General features: G+C 47.6%; 1 protein-coding gene across 1 annotated transcript in view; it reads right to left on the bottom strand.

Annotated features, from left to right (window-relative positions):
- The window catches only part of MGAT4B (alpha-1,3-mannosyl-glycoprotein 4-beta-N-acetylglucosaminyltransferase B), a 52,912-nt gene that overhangs the window by 12,409 nt on the left and 22,947 nt on the right, over window positions 1-17,556 (bottom strand). Inside the window, exons 2-4 of the mRNA XM_050905431.1 lie at window positions 3,986-4,165; window positions 3,153-3,293; window positions 2,174-2,307 (exon numbers count right to left, since the gene is read on the bottom strand). Coding sequence (XP_050761388.1) covers window positions 2,174-2,307; window positions 3,153-3,293; window positions 3,986-4,165 — 455 coding nt within the window. The remainder of the gene's footprint in view (window positions 1-2,173; window positions 2,308-3,152; window positions 3,294-3,985; window positions 4,166-17,556) is intronic.

Genomic DNA, 17,556 nt, shown 5'->3' with positions numbered 1-17,556 from the left:
GATCACGGGACCGTGTGTCCCGGGCGGATCTGCAGATGCAGCATCGCAGAAGTCGGAACCAGCTGCCGCTGCGCTCGGCGCCAGGCAGAGGTGAGAAGTGAGATGCCGGGGATGTGTGTCACAAGCTGAGGACAGCACTTCCATGCTGGAACGGTGACAACGGGGGGTTTTCTCAAGAGGAAAAAGGGCCCTTTCCCAAACAGGGCTCAGGCTCCTGGTGCTCGACTGATTTCTTACCCTGGCGCTGCCAAGAAAACAGCAACAGGAAAAACAAAGGCAAGAAAGATGCTCCTGGCTTTGGGAGCAAACATGCAGCTCCGCTCCAAGTGCCCGGCTGCCACCGAAACGTCGGGTTGGTGACAGCCATGCCAGCCAGCTTGCCCCGGGGCTCCCCTCCACCAGCCGAGGAAGCCCCGGCTCTCCCAGGCAGCCCAGCTGCTGTGGATGACAGCCGCGGTGGTTAGCGGTGGCACTCGGAAATGAGAAGTCCCCATCCCCAAAAGGACATTCACTTGCTCCACTCGTTGCCCTGAGTCTCCACGTTACCCAGCGTCCGCTCCAGGTTCATACCACCCTCTCCACTATTTACTCTTCATCCCATGCCTGAGGAGCCCTAACAAGCAATGCCAAGTGCAGGTACATCAAGAAACGCTTTGGGAAGAGGCAGAGCAGGCACAGCGGTGGTTGACGCTTTTGGAGAAGGAGGACGTGTAGCTACAAGACCAAGCTTGGCAAGAGAGGACAGTGACGGCAGTGGTGATCTGCAACAACTACCATCGCTGTTACTGGGATATGGCGCGTGTGCTCCTGCACTTCATGGTATCAGAATTAATTTATTCGTTGTTCACTTCCCTCATCACAGGTACACATGGAAAGTCAGCAGCTGCCATCACAGTGTGCACCCTATTTTCAAGTCAACTAAATTTTTGCAGTGCAAGACAGGAGATGTTGTTGGTCAAGTTGCTTAAAACCTCTCATGCTTTAACTCACCCGCTGTGAAAACAGCCATCAAAACTGTCCTGCCTCAAAGGGAAATGACGGCCAGGACCAAACCTCGTCCCGGGCACTTTGGGCTGCACCCATCTGTGCACACCTTCTCCTTGTACAAAATACCAGCCAGAGACCCGAAGGCCAAATGCTACTCAAAACGTCAAATTATGGGTAAACAGGCAGCAAACCCAGACATTTATCTTCGTTCTGCTCCCAGTAACATGCTACTGAGGTTTATCTTTCTTACCAGATTTCTGGAAATTAAGACAAATGCACTTCAGGCTCAAGAAAATAATCCTGAGGGGAAAGCCATGGAGAAAAATAACCATCTAAACCCACAGATAAAAGCAGCTCTTGCGGATTAATGTATCAAGGCTTTTTAGCCCTTGGATTCAGCAACTGATTCTGGGCTCCAGACACCAGTACAAAGAGGCATATTAGTCTCAGCCCCAAATCAGTGGGCTCTTGGATTTATGAGAGGGGGTTAGTGCTGTCTTACAGGTACGCGGAGAAACGAAGCTGCTTCAGGAGCAGGTCTGAGAGGTCCCCTAGACATGGCCATGGGGCCACTCCAGCACATTTTGGGAATAACCACTCAAGCACCCTGCAAGAGCCATCACAATTTAGATCAGAAAGATAAATGCACGTGCCACACTGGCAGCTGCTAACGCGACGTGTTTGCCTGCTCGCATCCTGACCCTCTCTGGCCCAACCGGTGTTTCATTTTGGGCAGGACGCACCTAAGGAGGTGAGTGTTGGTCTCTTTTCCCAAGTAACAAGTGACAGGATCAGAGGAAATGGCCTAAAGTTGTGCCAGGGGAGGTTTAGATTGGATATTAGGAAAAAAGTCTTCACTGAAAGGGTTATCAAGCATTGGAACAGGCTGCCCAGGGAATTGGCTGAGTCACCATCCCTGGAGGTATTTAAAAGACTTAGGTGGACTTGGCAGGGTTAGGTTTACGGTTGGACTCGATGATCTTAAAGGTCTTTTCCAACCTGAATGATTCTATGATTCTATAATGATCCTGGTCGGACGGCAGCCCAAGGCTGGGCTTATCTGCCCTGGCAAGCAGCAGAGCTGGCCTCCAGGTGGGCAGCCGTCCTGTTTGGCACCGAGTTTGGCAGACAGCGGGATGGGATGGGGGCCAGGGAAATGGGGTAAACAGGCAAAGCTCTGTCTTACCTCAGCGATGAGGACGACGATGACCGAGTCCTCCTTCTCCTGCTGAGTGAGCTCTGAGATGAGGGAGTTGAGGGTGTCGGTGAGGTAGGAATGCACCTCCCGCTTCACGCTGGGGATTCCCATCACGACGGACACTGCCCAGGGCCACGGAGAGATTTTAGAGAGGGCGGTGTGCTGGGACAAGACACTTCACTCTGCTCCCATGACCACCTCATGGTTCACCTGCTCGGTGCCACGCTCCGTCATTAAAAACCAGCAGTGATCAGCAGGCTGGCGGGTTCCTGGGCTATGTAGGGTTCCCATACTCCTGTCTCCCAGCCCAGTACCAACCAGCAGCACCCCAGTGCGCCAGGCTGGCAGGGCACCCATGGCAGTCAGATAAACTCTTTCTTTTCTCCCTGAAAGACTGATGTCTAAGAAAACACCCAAACCTCCTCCCCCTCCTAGGGGCCTTTTCAGCCTGTGAACAGCAACTTCAAGACCACTCTTGTTCTCCAAACCCCTCCCATGGCCAGAAGCACCTCAGTTTAGGAGGGGCAAGTCAGGTCTTTGGCTTTGGGTTGGGATTTGGGAGCAGGGCAGAATCGTCTAGTAACCAAAGTCCTATTCCAGATGGGATTTATCTCCTAAGACAGGTTAGAGTCTCCATGAAGCACCCTGCAAACTATACTTTCATCTGACCACCTTCCAGGCAAAGTCTAGAGCACTCTGGAGATGGAAAGCAGCAAAAAACATCTGGCAGAAGCACTGAGAACATTTTAGTGCCAGTCAAGAGCACAGACAGCACTCCCCTGTAGACTCGCAGACGTGACATGGCTTACCCACCCCGCGTGTCACGATACCAAGGAAGCTTGCATGATGCATGCAGCCATTCCTCTAGTCCTGCTCATATCCGTACCACAGCCAGGCCCGGAGGAAAGGGAAGGGACAGGCACCAAGGTGAGGAAGAGCACCAGAAGCAGCACTAATTCCCATTTACCTCCAGTGCGCCCCTGTCCCACATGCACGGCTGGCTGCAGACTGTTCTCCTTTGACAGCAAATGTGGCAAGTGATGGAAGATGGTGGGAAGGTGCAGCACATTCTTGTTGGTGATATTCCACAGTTTTAACTTGGTTTCGTCTTAAAAAGGAAAAGGGAATCAATTGCAAGGCATGGCAGGTAGGAAGAGACTGCAAGGCGAAAAGCCTTTTTAGAGCAGCCTGGCCACCTGAGACTACTGCTGGGTTATAAAAAATCAGGCCAACCTTTAACATGCTACAACAAACCCAATTAAAGTTCAGCAGGAGCCATGAGGGCCTTAAAGAAGTCCCAAAATATTTGGGAAGGAGTGGGGAGAATGAAGATCAAATGAAGGTCAAATCGGATCTTTCTGTAGAGATCCAATTTTCTTCAACTGAGCAACTTAAAAAACCAAAAAGAACAAATAAATTGGCAAGGGGTGCTCAGCCAGCCTAACTCCTTCCTCCCCCCTCTCTTCGGATACCCATTTTCCATATGGATTCAATACAGCCATAGGAAACGGCATGTATGACTTGCAAGAAAAAAAAACAAAACTTGTAAGCAAGCAAATTGGCGAATATCCTCAGCAGAGGCAAACCTCAATGTCTAATGATGCATATGCACCTCTAATTAAACAGGAGTTTAAGAGTTCCCAAATCCCTCCGAACTTCACAATTTGCTCGCGCTGGGGGAGAGAAGAGCACGTCCTGTCCATAGCCCTGCACACACGCACACGCACGCACACCTCTCTACCTCCTCATTAGCAACTGCTTCAAAACAGCCCGAGATCCTCAACTTCTCTGTTTATTCACCAGATAAGCTGCTCCAGGTCCGGTTTATATCCCGCAGGGCCTGCTTCTCCGAGATCGCTCTCTTGATCTCCTCCAGGACCAGGTTGAGCTCCTTCGAGCGCTTCAGGCTCTCCTGCTCAGCTGCGTGCAGTCGGTCCCGGAGGGCGAGAAACTCCCGCTGGTAGATGTCCACAACGTCACCTGGGGATAGAAAAGAGAGAGAAGCTTTCTTTCTCCTCCGCGCTCTGAAGGGTTCCAAGCCTCAAAAGCAATGCCCATCACTCATACCTCCCCTACCTCCACAATCCTTAAAACATGGATTTAGGGAGCTGTGGTCCAGCACACACCCATCGGTGAGAGGGCTGGAGAGAGCGAGCAGTTTAAGCTGCAGAACTACAATTAAAAAGCTACTGCCATTCTTCTCTTTAACTTGGGTTTCCAGGTCATATAGAAATACGACCTGGTTCTCTGTGACCAAAGCACACAGGAAAAAATAAGTTGCGTGGTGTTCTTCTTCACTATATACTCGGAAAAGGGGAGTCAGCTGCTGGCATTAATTTTATGAGAATATTCTGTACCTCTCTGTAGCTCCAGAAGTTTGGCTGCGTGAGATGGCAACCGCTGGACCGAGCAGCGGGCAACCGGAGTGAAGTGAAAAAGAACTGAAAGCACTGGTGGTGATGGCCTGTTAAAGCCATGACAAACCCAAGGAATATCAGTATTTTTAATCGCCTTGCTCTTTGCTTTGGTTTCCTTATGGCACACAAAGGAAAGAGTTTTAAGAGCACCTGTCAAAGGGTGTTCAAGTGGGTAATTCCGGAGAAACCTTGGACAGCATCTTGAAGGCCTTCTCCAGATGGCATGGGGCATCTCCTGGATGACCCCGAGTGATGGAAAGCGAGATGCTGGTTAAGGGGGATGCTGCTCTGCAGTGAGACGAGGGCAGGGACAGCACCTCCTCCAGCTTTGGAAGAGAGTCCCAAATTCTAACGGCCAAAAAGGATTTTGGAAATCTAACCTCTCTGAAACACAGCAGGATAAAGAATATCACATGGCAATAGCTGCCTGGATGCTTATATAAATCCAAATGTTTGGATATGCACCTTAAGGATGCATCACAAATGTAATATGTAAAAAAGAAACTTTTGATAGGGTAATAAAGCTTTTCATTTTGAAACAACATGTTATCACCATGCCCTTTTTAAGCAACAAAACTGTCGAGAGCCTTCAGCTAGAACTAACTATATAATAGCTGGGAGTGGAATCGGTTAGCCATTAATGAACTTTCCCGGGCTGTTTTTTACCCCATTATTAATGAAACTACTCATTAAAAATACACTTTTATCTGTGGTCACTCATGTGTTTTCAGTAAGGCTATAACTCACAGGACTACACCCATAACAGATTCATCCACTGAACAGTAGACCCTTAGCCCAAACATGACCAGGAGAGCTAATGACCAAAAGTACTGCACTCGAACTTCGCAACACATGGCTAAATATAAATCAGAGCCATTGAAAAAAGATACACTGACTGCATTGACAACTTCTATTTTGGGGTCCCTAAAGAAAAAGAAAAAGGAATTTTGAAGATCAGACATACCCAGCTCCAAAGAACAGAGTTTCCAAGACAACAGTGCTTCCCAGTCCAGCTCCCGGTAATGCTTTTGCCTAGGAAAAGTTTCCCCCATGGGGTCTCTTCCCCCCCAAAAAACTTCTTAAAGACTCACTGCTTCAACACAAGGGACCCCCCCCCCCCCCAAGGCAGTCTGGCTCCTATTAACCTTTCAGCATTATTTTCAAAGCCACTGGCACACGGGGAGGGAGCAGAGGAAGTTACACCCATTTGATTACTCTGTCCATCTGACAACACGTTATTCAGAGAAAGTCGAGGGATAGACATAAACAAGACCAGTCCTTCCTTTTTCCTGTGTGGTGCTGCTCACTTTCCACTCCCATCAAGAAAACATTTAAAAATTTGCAGAAAAACAGGTTAACACACAGCTTTGGGAGCTGCCATGAGAATTCACAGGAGGATGTCAGGCTTTAAATTGACTCCACGATGAGCTAGACCTTTACCTGCTGGTACTTCTCAGACATAAGAATATACCCTTCAGCTTCCCAGTACTCTAGATTATAGGTTTTCCTACTTGTATCTTTTACCTGCTGCATCTGTGAACACCAGCAAGGAACAAGTCTCCCTTTCTGTTTTTGCACGACACGATGGCAGGAACCGTGCTTGTGCAAGGGTGGAAGCATTTGGCTCTCGGCATACTGGTGGGTTACTATCCCATGGATGCTGTCAAAGCCAAATCACAGCTAAAGGCTGCCATTAGATCTTGTTCTGCAATACCTGGAGCAGAGTAAAGGCAAGGCTTTGCACTTAACGGCTTTTTCCAGAGCGCTGCACTTCATTTGTGTCAGATTTAGAAGGGAAATGTCACTGATTATTCAGTCACTAATGACCTGCCCGCCGAAGCCAAGAGCTGTACTTTTCATTAGACTGCAATGGTGATGTGCAGTCAACCATTTGCTGCTTTTCTGGCTAATGGTTGGAAGTGAAATTGTATTTGTTTCCAGTGCTCTTGTCCTATGATGTCTTCGTAGGCTTTCCATTCTTTAATTAAAATTTCATGAAATTTAAAAGCTGATCGATCATGACCGGTTCCCGTGACAGCTTGAACAGTCTGAGACAAAGCCCAAGATGGGCGTACAGTTTCCCATGAATTTCCAGTAATGCCATTTTGCACTCATCGGTCTGCAATGACACGTGGATGCAGATCTGCCGTCCTCGCAAAAACCCTCAGCTGCTCAGCGAGGGAGGGCTCTGAAAAGCCGCGAAGGGCAGCAGGGGATAAGGGGAGGGGAATTGGCTCCCATCTCTACAAGCAAGGTTGAACACAGAAGTGATTTGCTGCTAATTAGGCTGAACAAATTTTTCAGCTAGTGTCAGTTCAGCACAGACCCTTTACTTACCTTTCAAAGCAGCAGCACTCCCTATCTACATATTTATTGTATTCCCTCCCAGCACAAGATAGCAGAGCTCTTAAAATATCCCCAGACTCAAGCACTGCAAGATAAAACCTCCTAGCTATAACTATATTAAAAAAAAAGACTCAGCTTACTTTTCCTTGAGAGAGAACACATTGCTTCAGGCTTAAAATATACTGGTTTAATAAAGAAAGTAAGTCGGTGTTAGGTGACGGTCCGCAGGACAGACGTGGGAGACCAAAAAACCTCTCGAACGGTGACTTTCTAGTATTTGCAGCACACACCGTGCACGCCCAGTGCCCTGCAAATAGCATGTTTCACACCATGCCGTCCCTAATATTTGCACTCAACGGTCTTTCGCAAGCCGTCTTTAGAACCAGGCTGGCTGTAAGGCTCCAAGCGCGCATCGAGCAGCTTCATACAAGCCGGCTCTCTGCAGGCCAGAGAAGGCAGGGCTGGGCACAGCTGAGCGCCGGCCGCCATCTGTCCATCCCGGCGCTCACCAGAGCAGATCTGGGGGGATGTATCCCTGGAGGGGGGAGCAGCCTGCGGTGGAGGGACAGCGGCCGTAGGAAGCGTCCAGCCGAGCATCGTTCGCCGACCAACGGCTCCCCACTCTGCTCCCTTCTCTCGCCCCGGCTGCGCCCAGCCCCGGCTGCCAAGCTTCGTGTTTTTTAGCTGGAGGCCTCCAGCCTCCAGCTGAGATCCCTGCGCTGGGTTTTGCTGAGTAACAACGCGAACTGCTGGTGAAGCAGCAGGCAGAGACGGCTTGAACGGGCTCCTCTCCCAGCAGCCAGGATGCAGCAGCGTGCAGTGGATGGGCACACGCTGGTGGGGCTGCTCCCCAGGAGCCTTACGTGGGCTCCGCAGAGCTGATCTCCTGCAGCCTTCCCAAAGGTTTTCGTCCATCCAAGACAGCATCCGTTTAATAAAAAGTATTTCTCCGTGATGGAGAATTCTGTGGCTTCGTTCTTATTTAAGTGACTATTAAGTGCAAACCATGTTTGCTAGCAGAGGCGACGGCTGGGACATCTGCATTCACTCTGCTTATTCATTTTCAGTTTTTGAGTGAAAGCAAAATAGCTAATCTGATCCTAAACCAGCAGACGGGCACAAAATCAGACCAGTGCCGATAAAATCCCCACCTTGAAATCTCACACAGTCATCCATATATATATCTCTATATATACAGTCAGGAATGTTATAATTCTGTATTCTGCATTAGTCTTTCAAATCACACTCCAACCTCCCAGGGAGCCTGCAGTGCATTTTAAACATGTCCGTATTTCAGGACCAATTACTTTTGGTTTTGTTCTCCACAGATAACCTCTCCCAGCAGAGCAGACCGTGGCCAAAGCCAGAGATTTCCCTCCAATTCAATCTTTTCAAAAGCAAATGCAGAGTCTTTGCTAGCTGGATTTGCTTCTCATTAGGAAGACTTTCAAGAGACTTTGTTTAAAAACTAAAAACAACCCCCAAACCTCTAAACTGTTTATCTTTATAAAATCTTGGCTTAAAGAGTACAACTGCACCTTTTGACCCATGTGCCGCAAGAGTTCCCAGGGCCAAAACAGCCGAAATAAAGTGTAGTCCCCAGTTCACAACACAAATGGAGTTGGAGCAGAAAACTAAACTGTCTACAGAAAACTTCTCTGCAACGACTATGCTCCTTCGTTTTCTTTAAAGCACCTCTTTAATTAATAACCATTCCCCTTCTAGGACTTGCAAGGGCCTGGGGGGACTCCAGAGGACGCAAACAACCGCCTCCCCGTGCCACAGCATCTACGTTATCCAAAAATGCAACCAGTGAAGCACGGGGAACCAAGCTGGCAAGCCATCCCACCCCAGCTCACCACCGTCCCCGTCCCAGCCTGGCGCCTGCGCTGCCCACGCCTGGCTTCGTCCCCAGCCATTTACAGGCGCTCTTGGAGTTAGATGATGATTAGGGATTTTTTTTTTGTACGTTTTGATGTTTAATGATTTATATAATGCTGGCACCGCTCCACACATTACACTCTAGATTGCCCTGATTGAATCGCAACATTCATTAGGTATTTTGCTAACAGAATTTCACCAGACCATTAAAATGGATATAAGGAGTTACCGCACCGTATTGGTGAATTAAATTCAGCTCCTGAGGTGCGAAAAAGGTTAGTCCTGCTTTACATGGAAATCTGATGGCTAGTGTAGCACACGTTACACACTCTGCACACAGGTACACAGGGATCGGCAGTAACTCTACAATAAACATTTTATACCATTACAAGCAAAATATTGCCCTTTCCTTATTCGGCTGTAGAAGGAAGAGACCAGCTTTAGAGACTCACCATGAACAAAACCCCAAAGCATCCCCCAAAAAGCCACAGGGAAGCGACTCTGCTGGGGTATGTGGAGCTACAGGTAAGGTGTGACAGTAAAAATAGTGTCTTAAGTAGCAGAAAGAAAAAGAGAGGATAGTTCAGCATCCAAAATACCCCCCAAAAGTCACTGCCCTTGCCAGGCAGGATGAAGATTCAGCAGGTCTTTTCCTTCAAATCTAAAGAAACACTAACCATGCTCCTGTAAGATGAGCAAGATGAGAGATACATCGTCTCCCCTTCCATGAGCCAGCAGACCATTGTTCCCAGTCTTAGACTCGTCTTTTAAAATCATAAATATTTTGGCAGTGTAGGATATATGCAGCCACCAAGAACTTGATTTGCATTAAGGAATTGAGCACCAAGACATGTCGAACAACAAATCAAATACAGTGAAGGCCAGATTTCAGGGAGTGGATGGTATCTGGCAGGGCAGACCTCCCGAAAGGCTCCAGCAGTTGCAGCTACGCTGCTGGGGGCTGATTCGTCCCCACAGAAAGAAAGAGCATTTCAGCAGTGCCATCACCACACAGCAAACACGGATGCTTTATTCAGTAAACATTACGTGACATTTACAGCTCCACTGTGTCCCAAACCACCTGGATACTGAGTCAAAACAGACATTTTCTAGCCACTGCTTATAAAAATACACCTTGAGTTTCTTTATTATAAATTTCTTTAAACTTTTTTCTTTAAAGAAAAAAAGGTTTTAAAGGAAAAAAGTTTTTAAAGAAACTTTTTCAAGTTTCTTTATTATATTATAATTTGCAATTAACACCAAGACAGAAAGTAACATGGAATGTAGAGTTTTTAGTACCACTAGAAAGCTCATTATTACTGGGAAAATAGCTGTAGGCGCGGAGAGTGGCAGGCAGGGCAGGGAACAGGGAAGGAAGGAAGAAGGCAGCACGTGGGTTTCCCAGCTCAAAGCAAAGGGGCTGTGCTACAATGGTGCTGGCACTGGCACTGATGGGACAAGGCCCAGAGTCACCATAACAGCCACGGGTGGCCAAAGCAGCCATCAAAACCAGCAGCTATGGTTTAGTTCTTTATGTTCATCCTCTGCCCTTTATTTACGCTTTGTTTCAGTTCAGTCGCTACCTACAGTGTGTGCTACCCTGAATCGGGGCAGAATAATGCATTTTTATGCCACCACCACCCCAACGCACATCTTGCTGCCATCTCTACGCCCCAACTTAGAGCCTGTGCTCAAGCACCATATACCATGTTCTGCAGCGTCAGGGTCTACAGCACGTTACAAAAACTGGTACCCAGCCTCCATACCAAGTAAAAGGCGCTGGCTGCCCGGGTGGGCAACGGCAGCACGAGCGATCCTTCACAGCCAGCACCCACCCAGCCGCTCAGCCCAGCGCTGCGGAGGCTCTCGCACTGCCCCTGGGTCGGTGGCTGGGTTTTAGCATCCCACTACACCACCATCACGCTGAGCTAACACATCAGCCGGCGCAAGAGGCTTATTAAAAGTCAGCCTGTCTGAAAAAATGATCCTCAAAGAAAGTGCTTCCACCAGCTGCAATCTGGTGTGTGTGTGTGGGGGGGTGGTTTAATATAGCCATTTACTAAGAGCCTGTGGTATATTAAAAACAACCTTCAACAGCTCCGCGTAATGAGATAGAAATGCAATGCATCTCTCCACTGACGGTCTCTACCCAGGGAACGTGGGCACCCTTAAGTCACCATTTCTTCTTTTTGCAGCAGTAGGTTTTGATCATATCTCCTGTTGCACGTCTCCTCGCTGGAGTTTAACGTTGTCTCAGCACATACGTCCTCAGAAGGAGTGAGGAAAATACATATACCCTGCGTCTTATTATTCCAAAGTAGGAGCAACTTTTTGCATTTGAGATCCAGTTCAGACAACATTCACACAGATTCTTCCAAAAATAAGCTTTTTTTTTGCTTTTAAAGCCCTAAGTAGTAAGTTTTCAGGGATGGGGATGGTGAACTACAACACGGATGGTGAACATTATAATTCCCCTTCCAAGGAGGAGAGCAAGTTGCAGGGGGGCCTGCACCCAGACCCAAAAAGCTCCCCAGGGAGCTGCAGGAGGGATGCAGGCTCCAAAGCAAGGATGTAGAAACTCAGAAATTAGGAAAGCAAACAGCTATGCCCATCGCCTATGCCTAAAATGTCTCGGATCAGGGCAGAGGAGGCAGCAGAAGCCGTCAGACCGCTCTCGTTTGGGATCTCTTTCTGCAGACCAGCTCCATGGGTGAATCACACTGAACGATACAAAGAGCTCCGAGATCACTGCGAATCCCCTGGGTTTTACCGTGCGGCAAACAAAAGCACTGGCGGGCAAGGAAATTCCCAGTAGGTATAAACCACCATTGGCTTCTGCAAAACGAACTAGTCCTTCCGATTTTTCCTGGGGTTTTATCAACCCGTTCAAGGGATTTAATGAGACGGAGAAATCAGATGGCAATTCATTTTGCTGCAAAACAGCTAAGGAGGAGAAGGGAAGAGGGCAAATACTGCCATTGATCTAAAGAGAAAGAAGACGGAATTAAATAGTGAATTTTCATCATAGCAAAAGGTTAACTATCAAGAGGAAGCGATACAGATTGGTATTAAACCCACTGTCTAACAGATTTAGTGAGGATCTGGAGAAGGAGATGAATTTATGAAGTAGCCAAATACAGAGCTGACATGGAGATAAGTTCGTCAAAGCCAGAAAAGAAGCAAATGACCAGGAGAAAAGGCAACAAAATGGCAAATTAACGCCAAAGCTGATAGATGCAAATTAATCGGAGGGGAATCAAGGTATTTTTCACATGGTTCTTAATTAACTATATTAACTCGGAAGCAGACCAGAGCATCAGGGTGTCTTGATGCTGCTCTGCAGGCAGCAGCGATCCAGGGAAAAAAAACACAGGGGGATGGAGAGGGAGGCAAACAAGATGTTAGTCTGCTTAGTGAACGAGATGGGGAATAATAGTATGAAGATTATAACATTATTAAAATGATGCTGCCTAATCCCAGAATAGTTTTCACCTCATCTGAAAAAGAGTATTATTACAGTCTTAAAAGGAGCTTTAAAAGAGGATGATGAGAATGATCAAAGGCCTGAAAAAAAAACCCTGCTCTGTGAGGAAAGAAAAAAATATATGAGATTATTCATCTTAGGATGGGCATAATAATAGGGCTCATGATGAAAAGCATATAAAATAGAGTGATATAATTAAAATATATCACAGACTTCCATTCGCCTTGTCTCAAAATATAGGAGTAAGTAACCATTCAATTCAAATATTAATTTGAAACTGATAAAAGGAAATGTGTTGCACAGAGAAAGCATATTATTTCTCTGAATTCACTGCCATGGAAAAAACACTGAAATGAGGAATTTAAACAACGCTGAAGAGCTGGAAGGTGCTGCAAGCACAGAGGCAGCAAGAGATGGGGCTGACACCAAGATGGAGTAAACTACCGCCCCGCCAGCTGTCCCCGGCCTCATCCGGGTTGGCAGTCCCTTTTTTCCCCGTTATTTGGGAGAAAGACCCCAAATTTCTGTGTCTTTCCTCACAACTTAATTAGGAACACTGCAGCTTTCTTCTTCAAAGCAAAGCTAATTCATTAGCAATCTAATTATTTACCTGTGTAGCACAAATACAGCTTTCGAAGCATTTTTCTCTCAGATGGAAAGCGAAGGCTTTGTTCTTGGTGGGTTTTTTAATACTCTATTTGATTGGGGAATAAAAACATGCTGAAAGTGAACAAAATAAAGCATTACAGAAATCATGGGTCATTAAACCTCAGAATAATTGCAGCTCTACAGGATTTTTAAGGGGACACATCACACAGGCAAACCTGGGCGAGGGGTGGAAAGAAAGGGGGAAAAAGGGGAATGGGAAAGGCTGGGAGCTTGCACACATGGTCAGTTCTGACCGAGCAAACCTGTGCATGGTTTAAAAGATGCACTTGCCTAATGCACCGTCCTTCCATGGCATAGGCAGGGAAAATGCTCTCAGAGGTACCTAAGGGCAGCGGGAACAGGCTCGCAGCTGAAAGCGTGTTGCTCTCCTGTATTGAAAATGCGCTTGCAGGAACCTGCAGCAGCCTCGTCTGCATATTGTTGAGGTCCAGGCACATTGGTCTCAGTGCTGGCTGTGCCATGGGTTGTTTTACTTGTCACTTGTGGCTGTCAGCTTCACGCTGGATTGCAAACCATCACATGCAGTAAAAACCCAAATTGGATTTGCTTGGCTCTCACCACTTGCAAACCTCCAGACTGGATTTTTTTCCCTTTTGCCGCCTTCTCACAATAAGTACCAAAGCTAGTGAGCAAAATCGCATGAACCAAAACAATCCCGAAGAAACAGCTGATGTCTGGAGCGCGCAGGACTGCGTTCCCATGGGTGCTGGCAAGGCCAAACTCTGGAGCTTTAAAGAAGCAGAAAATCCTGAAGCTCAGCAACAGGATTTGAGTCTAACAGGAAACCCCTTTTTATTACAACTTAGTTAATAGTGAAACAGAGACCTTGTTCCACCGAACCCCAAAGCGCCCATGCATCCCACTCTGTGCCTAGTGCTAACGGCTCGCAAGTCCATCCGAAAGGAATCCCTCCAAGAAGGGAAGCTGCTCTTTGCAAAGGTCACTGTGTTAATCATCACACCCTTTCTCTAGCAGCAGCTGTCGTTAATTGCCTGTGAAGGAGTCAAAATGAAATTCTTGTTAATCCTCCTCCCAACATGACTAAAATCCAACACCATCCTCATCCCCCCCACAAATGACCAGGAGCCACCGGCACTTTGCGGCTGATGGACGAGCTCAGCCCATCTCGGGAGACATGCAGCAGTGGCGGGTGGAAAAAGCAGTTCCACTTTGCAAATTGAAGGATAGCTTATTGATTAGCAGCGATAAGTGCCGCGACATTGTATTTCCCCACCTCCTTGTAGGATCGACCATCGCACTCGTCATTCCACTAATGTTACCACCAGACTCAGAACAGCCGAAATCCTGGAACAGGGGGGATTTGTTTAATCAATAACATATGAAGCTTTTGGCACGGCTGAGTGTATGAAAGAATTTTACAACAGCAAAACAAAGTATTGCTGTGTTATAAATCAGAGAACACATATGGAAAAGTTAGACCGATGTACTAAGTCAGAGGGATATCAAGGAAATCACAGAAGTTCTGGCTGGAGTCCCTGGCTCCACTGATGTTAATAGCTGAGAACTTCAATGCAAGTCAGGTTTGACTTCTTTTTCCAATAGAGTAACTCATTTGCAATGCATGCAACTGTATGAGAGTGAAAGGATATTTAGAGTGTTCCCTTCGCTCCACTGTCTATGTAAATTGTACATCTTGTCTACCTACAGATCTGCAGCAGCAAACAGATTACAGTTTCTCTATTGTACCAATGCCCGATCAGATGCACGACTGTGCTGGTGGGTAGAAGCAGATTTTTAAATCACCGCATACTGATCACGGGATGAGCTGATCTGAATTGCATTTTGTCTTAGTAGTCTTAAATAATTTGCAGAATGCTTAAAATAAATGCATACAGAACCTTTTAAAAATTACTCAGCATTAATATTTGAAATATTTAGCCCCCAGGGTGCAGGCTTGTAACATGAGCACTTAATGGGGTACATTTTCTTCTCTCCAGAGAAAAAACAAGATATTGCCATTAAATAGCACACTTAGACCAACTATAGGTGTTGATGCTATCTGAGGGCTCTTGTTTCATTTTATATGCTAGGATAATTCCTGGGAAGAAAAACATACTGCTAAAAGAGTAGGGAGACCCGCTTCTCCCTTTTCTCATTCAGCAGCCAAGAAAACATGAGAAAGGGTTATCAAATAATGCCGACACCCCCTCCCACAAAACCACACCAGCCTGCTTTAGAGTGCAAAAAAACCCCTTATTTCTTCCCCTTGCAGAAAATACGTCACTGGAAGTACAAACAAGATGGAGTTCCTGACTTGCCAGGAACAGCAACCTGCAGTAATTTAACTTTTCCTTCTTCGAAAACACAGGGACTAACCCAGAGCTAGGAGGCCTTGGTTCCACATCCGACAACAGTTCAGCTGCAGAGCTGCCTGCCAGCCCCGTGCCAGCAGCAGCAGCAGCAGCAGCAGCAGCAGCAGCAGCAGCAGCAGCAGCAGCAGCAGCATTATTCCAGCAGATCGGCTCTGCTGCGAGGCAACACAGATGCTGGTGATGGCACGGCACAAGGTGGGGGTTGCAGGACATTTCAAGGGTAGAAAATAAACAGCTGGGGGAGGAGGAGGATGCTGACTACGCAGGTGTCCTACCGCTAAGACCTTTGGTTGCTTATTAAATGATGCCCGAAAGCTTCTCAACAAGCTGCTGCTCTGAAATATTACTGGCATCTCCCACTCCCCCATGCCAAGCTCCAGGCAGGGTATCACGAGTGGCTTTCGGCAATCTCAAGCCAGGCGTGCCAAAATGGGCAGGGCGCTCCCTGCACTTTGAAGACAGACAGCACCAACACCCATGCAGCTCCACAGTCCACTGTATCCATGGGCTGATCCAGCTGGAAAATTAAGCATCCTCATTGTAGGCTTAATTTTCGGCCAGGTCATCCTGCTGACAGAGCCAGTGGTGCAAAGGAAGCACATGGGAACTAGGGTGCCCTTTGGGACAACAGCCCGAATGGAGAGCAGTTTAAATGGCTTGTGAAACCACATCCCTAGAGGTTTTGCTTTCTTGCAATCTCAGGTTTACCTAATGGCTTAAAGACAATGCACTGAGCCTTACAGCATGCTGCTTACCACCTCCAAAAATAGGTGTGCTTCCCGTAGCCTGCGACCACGAGACCATGGTATTTATGCTTAATTTCACAACTATTCCTAAAGTGCTGTTTAGTCCTGGCAGAGGACACTTCACGCTCCCTGAGTGGAGATGCGCAGTTCACACCTTTCATTTCCTTCGAACATGCCTATTTAAATGCATTTGGGTTTTCAGTATTTCACACACCGTTACCTTTACTGGTGGCATATATGAGGTAACACTAATTGCTATGTGGGCTGCTGTGGCTCAGTTTTCCAGACTTTCCACCCAGAGGGAAGCTGTTACAGAAAGATTCAATTTGACATGTTTAGGTGCTGCAAGAATGCAAGATGGATGGGCTGCCTGCTGAAAGAAGAGCCTCTGTCTCCTCGTTGGAACCCACGAGCTGCGCCCAGCAAACAGTGTCAGAGCCCATGCAGGTTTCCACGACTAAACAGTTGCATCTCACGCAGCCCAGAAAGCACCAGTGCAGCCGTACGTCCTCACAGGAGCATGTGCAGGACGACGTTGAATCGGGCTGTCCTGAGAGCAAAGCGCTGCAGCATCCAGCCACAGCTCCTCCGGCAGCACCCCGCCGTCCCCAGCCACTCCTTGGGATGAAATCAATCGATCAGTCAGTTTTATACTGGGACAGGAGGATTTGCTGAGATGCTCAACCCAAGAGCCCAGATATTTTTAAACTCGGGGAGGTGTGAGGGGAAGACAAGTGAGAGCACAGAGCTCTGGAGGGGCCACAGCTGCTCAGCAAAGGCACAGGAGGGAGAGGGCTTTTGCACAAGATGAACCCCAAGCACAGCTGAGCAAAGCCACAGCTCATACTGAAGGAGTTAAACTGCATGAAATCACAGCAAATGACACCAGTGGGAGTGACAGAATGCAGGGCCTGAGCCGGCTCGCTGCAGTCCTGGCTGTCCCAGGGGTGCCAGGAGGTCAAAACCCAGGGAAAATCCCACCGCAGGGGAGCGAGGCTCGGCACGACACAGGGAAAACAAGCAGCGCGACTCACCCCGATGGAAACTGCCCTTCAAACTTGCAGCACGAGTATTTAGAGCTCAATTCGAGCCCCTGTTCCCTCTGTACAAAGAGGTTTACTGTTGGACTGCAGTGCCCAGGGAGGCCGTTTCTGCACTTGGGTGCTTTAGGTACCCCCGATGCATCCGAACATCGCTTTGGAAATGGTCTCTCACTGGCCGCCCGGGCTGCTCAGCACCTCTTCAAGTACTAAAAACTGTCATCTGAGCACATGAAGAAATGTTTAGTGATCAGTTCATCCTTTGGAGTGCTTTTATCAGACATCCATAAAGCAAATCACCCTGGGTGAGTCCCCCGTTAATAACTTACCCTCGTACCCAGCTTCCCATGCATAGATCAGCTTTGTTACCCAGGATCACCGCTGTGCATTGCTGTGAGAAAGCTAATCCAATTTTCTTCTTCTTTAGGGATAAAACATCAAGAGAGGGCAGTCAG

Source organism: Gymnogyps californianus, chromosome 14 (assembly GCF_018139145.2).
Source record: "Gymnogyps californianus isolate 813 chromosome 14, ASM1813914v2, whole genome shotgun sequence".
Lineage (NCBI taxonomy): Eukaryota > Metazoa > Chordata > Aves > Accipitriformes > Cathartidae > Gymnogyps > Gymnogyps californianus.
Note: the sequence above shows the minus strand (reverse complement) of the source record. Positions and strands in the feature narration are given on the sequence as shown.